General features: G+C 36.3%; 1 protein-coding gene across 1 annotated transcript; it reads left to right on the top strand.

The window, feature by feature from the left end:
- The first annotated feature begins 939 nt into the window (after positions 1 to 939).
- Positions 940 to 1,623, top strand: LOC147481044 (agamous-like MADS-box protein AGL82). The gene has a single exon (XM_086578816.1). It carries the CDS (start codon positions 940 to 942, stop codon positions 1,621 to 1,623), a length of 684 nt encoding a protein of 227 aa, XP_086434942.1.
- The last annotated feature ends 3,422 nt before the right edge of the window (positions 1,624 to 5,045 follow it).

Here is a 5,045-nt window from a genome sequence, read left to right as displayed (position 1 = left end):
GATCAGACAACACCACAAGGTCGCATGTACGACCTAAGTCCAAGTCCTCCAGATATCCAATGAACCCATACATGGAAACAAATAATCTACAACGGACACGTGCTCCTGAAGATCAGTCAACACGACATTAAAGGAAACATTTACTTTATAATAACAAGAGTAATGTCAAATCATCAAGAGCTAGAGAGCACAAAATGAGGATCTCCACTTCGTAACGGCCTGAAACAAATAACGAAAGACAAATAAACCTCTATAAATAGAGAGAAATGAACTACGTAAAGCTTAATTCAGGTTGGGCAAAGAAACATGATACGTAGACAACTCTTTTCCAAAGAAAGAGCACAAGATTGTTCTCCATATTCACAATCTCAGTTTGAAAGTAGAAACTCATACCCCTACACTGACTAACCAAACATAGCATATGCATATTAGGATAGCACAACTTGGCCTGTACTAACTCCTTCAACAGACTCAGTTAGTTGATTCTTATAAAGGTTTGCATGATAACTATTGTTAGGTGTCAATTTCAAATTTTTATCCGATTTGGTAAATTGCGTGTAAGGGTTGGTACTAATTGTAAAACCAGTCAACGATTAAAAACCGGCCCAGGAGAGTTTAATTAGACAATCTGCCAGAAATTAGATTAGTAGAGATGCTCACAAAATAAAGACGTGCCCACTTGGTACAGTTTTGACTCCAACTGGCAATTGAGTTCAAGTCGAATTGTTCCAATCTCAATTCTCAAGTGACCGCATTGATTATTCCTTAACACCCAAGTAAACCTCCGTTTTCATCATTACTGCTCTCACTCTCTCGTTTAGAAACTAGGGTTATCAATATTTTTAGTAACTTCTAAAGTTATTGAACTTTCTTCTATATATAGATTTCATTACTATACTCTCACATTCTCATAAAGTAGTCATAATAATAATATCGATCATGGGTCGTAATGCAGGAAAGATTTCCATGCAACCAATTGCAAACAACAAGGCACGAAGAGTTACTTTTGTTAAGAGAAAGAATGGCTTAAAGAAGAAACTACACGAGTTAACAACTTTGTGCGATATTGAGGCTTGTATGATTTGCTTTGATGGTGATGACGGCACTGTTGAAACATGGCCTGAAGACCAAAGGAAATTTAATGGGGTCATTCAGAAATACAAACGAGTTGGAAGGATAGAAAGAGAGAAGAATTGTGTCAACGTCGAGGGTCAATTGGAAGCAAGGAAGAAGAAGTTGGAAGATAATTGTGGTTGGGATCAACAGCTTGATGATTTGTCAAAGGAGAGTTTGAGTGAGTTGGGGTGTTCACTGGATTGTCAATTGGAGAAAGTGAGGGAAAGGGTTCATCAGTTGAACAATGTGAGTCATGAAAATAGTAATTCTGTGCTTGTTGATGAATCCCATCCACCTTATTTTGGCGACAATTCAGTGATGATAGGAAGCCCATCCAATTATTACTATGGCAATCAACAATTTACGATGGCAGAGTGCTACGGGACTGACAATGATGATCAAACTGATTTTTCTGGGGTGGCTCAACCAATAATGATTCAACCCCCACCACTTCAGCAGGCCATGCCATGGTCGCAAGATGCCACTATGTACTTGTACTCTCTCTAATCGATAGTTTACCACTATTTAATTTCTCTACAAGACTTGTATTGTTTTTTTTACGTAATCTTGAAATTCACATCGTGGATTCCAATCATTCTGTGAGAGAAAACGTCAATTTGTTTTACTCACTCCTTTTCTCTAGATTTCACTATATGAAATTGGATTTCTTAGAGGTTCACTGTTGATTTATGGATTCGTCAAGTTAACTAATTAGGACTATTAAGCCAAATTCTCTTCGAATTTTGTTGTGAGGTTACAAATACTCTCATGAGTTTCACTGACAAGAAAAACTACGATTCAAGCTCACTTACAAAAGCTAGCTATCTCTGTGCTGTTCTACTATGAAGTATCACTGTGCTTCACGCAAAAAGGTCTAAAGCCTGGACAAACAACGTGGAAATAATTTTCAACAGAGTATCTGAAAACACTACTAGTGAGGTTGTTACTAATTAATATCATAAATATATTTACACTCAAAACCGGGACAAAGTGTCCTTTTTGTGTAGTAGTTAACTAAGATGAATGCCCTTTTCTGAGTTTCCGTCGTTGGCGATCATCCTATTGTCAAAATGGGTGCAATGCTAAATCCCTGTGCTGGAAGGACATGGACTGGAGGTCCACCCACACCACACCCATAGATCCCCAGATTACCACAATCTGTGATGCTAAGTGTGGTGTGGGTGGGGGGAGAGGATATATATCTCATATAAACACTCGCCAGTCACCACTCTGTCAAGTCACAACTCATAACTCTTCCACCAGTTGTGTAAACATGGATGGAATTATTTCCACGACATCTTTCATGAGTTCAACCTCTGCATTTGAGGTCTCTATAAGCCATCCACTCGAGCTTGTCACTGTCATAGGACATAAGCAGCTAGTTTCCATAGCACATAGCAGTCATCTCTGGGCAGTCGAGGGTCAGTCATACCTGTAACGATTTCTCCAAAGCCCAGAATCGCATGTCAATCAATAAAGAAAACCAAATTGTAATAGGACATACCTGAAACCATAGCGTCGATAAAGCAAATCCTATAAGCAGCGGAACGTTATTGTCTTCCACTCCAGAACCCTTCTTTGTGTTCTCTCACAATAGATGGAAAACTATGAGACTCAGAATCGGGTTTGGGGTGGGGACCTTAACTTATAAATTGTGGGTGTATTTCTATTATAGCCCATCATAATAATAGAAATACGCTTAAGTCCAAAAAGTATCTGCACATATAGTTAAGCCCATACTCACTTTATACACGTGTCATGACCTGACACGTGTGATTTGAGACATGTAAATGACTCAGCCATGTTACTTTAAGATCACCGGTTTAGTGAGTCTTCCTAATGTCACACGCACGTAGTTCGACAATTAACATTGTGTAATGTGTATGATTTATGTAGGTACACCTGAAGAGGAAAAGTTCTAATAATCTCCCACTTGTACCACATAGGTCATAACCTGATATTAAACAATGTTGACCTTAAGAGCTCTAAATTTTACTGTCGAAATAATGAGTGACGTCTCAAAAAAAAAAAAAAAAAAAACAATATGGTCCATTTAAAATAAAAATATAGGATCACAGCGGTCTTTGCCACATTTAACATGACTAGACCCATATGTGGTCACAATATACTAATATCTCCAACGGCATAGATTAAGTATGGATGTGTAGCATGAAATAACATGTAATGTGATCCCTGAACATGTTCATTTTCAACTGGTCCAACCTTATGATTTATATTGATTTTTTTATTCTACTTAATCAAACTTTATATGTGTAACCATAAATAAATAAGTAGATAATTTTATTTCAAAATAATCATCAATTACTGAAGTGACAAGCAAGAGTTACTTAGTAATATAGACTCCCACTGAAATGAAATATCACAAGGACTAATTAACCACTCCTTTACAAGCTATAAGCTCTTTTAAGTGCTTTAAGTGGTAAGCCTTTAGTAAGTGAATCCATATTTTGGAGATCAGTACTAACATACTCAACTGTCAAATGATAAATGATAATTTTGATCCATTTCTTCATGTCAAGAAACTTTATATCAGTGTCCTACGGGACGCTAATGAACTCTTGTCATTCTCAAAAGAAAAATTTAGCGGCTTTAGTATCACAATAAATCTTTAACAATTTCTAAATGAAACTTACAACATAATACCAGAATCCGAATATCCAATCGGTTACCAAATGATTGGTTCTTTGGCATGTGAGTGTGAAATCTTTTGTTCTTTGCAAATACCGCATAAATCTTTTAGCTGCTTTCATATCCATTCCTGGATTAAGTATTTGCCAAGCATTCCAACTACGTACGCAGTAACTGGAGGCATACAAACTTGAGCATATATGAGACTCTCTACTGCTAACACATATGGGATATCTTTCAATTGTTCTTTATAAAGCGTTCTTTGGATAGGTATGCAAATTTAACTTATCACCATTACCAAAATGTGCATTACCTGGTAAATTGTTGTGCATGCCGGAACTACTTAGCACCTTTATTGACGTAAGCATTTTGTGAAAGCCAAAAAATATCACGTGATATATCACAGTGATCTTTATGCGTATAACAAAATTATTACACCGTATGTCACTTCTTGCTAGTAGGATATCATCAACATATATTCAAATAATAAATAAATTTGCTCCCACTAATCTTATGATATAGACATTGATTCACGTTAATTTAACTTAAAACCAAAAGAGGCAATAACGTGATCAAACTTTAAGTACCACTGACGAGATGTATGTTTTAAGCCATAGATGGATTCTTCAACTTGCAAATCAAATGTTTTGTGTCTTTCAACTCACCCTGAGGTTGCCACTATAGAAAGTATCCTGAATGTTGTCATTCAGAAAACCAATCTTAATATCCATCTGGTGTAACTCTAAATCATAATAAGCTACAAGTGCCATAATAAGTCTTCTCTTTATAATGAATGCATTCCTTGTGAGTAAAGTCTTTCAAGACAAGACATGTTTTATATTTGTCGATGTTGCCTTTTCGAGTCATGATTGGTTTTGCAATCTCATTATCAAGCTAATTGGTTTGACTCCGTCCCTTATGCAACTCGACAAGTAGATCCTAAATGTCGTTGTCTTTCATAAACTTTAACTCATCTAACATGACATTCATCCAATCTAAGGAGTGAGCACTTTGTTTGGTTTGAACGAAAATTATGGGATTATTTTCAATTCCTATATCAAATCCATGCTCTTGGAGATACACTATAGAATCACCTGAAATAGCTAGTCTTCTCCCCCTTATGTGAATTCTTTAATGACACTTCTAATTGAGTTTGTTGAGGTTTTTCTGTAAAAGTAGGAGGCAACTTAGGAATACTTGGTTGATTTTTAGCCACATACTGTCCAAAGATAGGTGTGATCAATCCATTAAAGGAACATCATGTTCTTTCTTCAAAGTAT

The sequence above is a fragment of the Coptis chinensis genome, chromosome 8, assembly GCF_015680905.1.
Source record: "Coptis chinensis isolate HL-2020 chromosome 8, ASM1568090v1, whole genome shotgun sequence".
Taxonomy (NCBI): Eukaryota; Viridiplantae; Streptophyta; class Magnoliopsida; order Ranunculales; family Ranunculaceae; genus Coptis; species Coptis chinensis.
This window is presented reverse-complemented; position numbering and strand designations above follow the sequence as displayed.

Bases quoted from the DNA above. Each gene is read 5' to 3' on its own strand.
- LOC147481044 (XM_086578816.1), top strand. From the start codon at position 940: ATGGGTCGTAATGCAGGAAAGATTTCCATGCAACCAATTGCAAACAAC.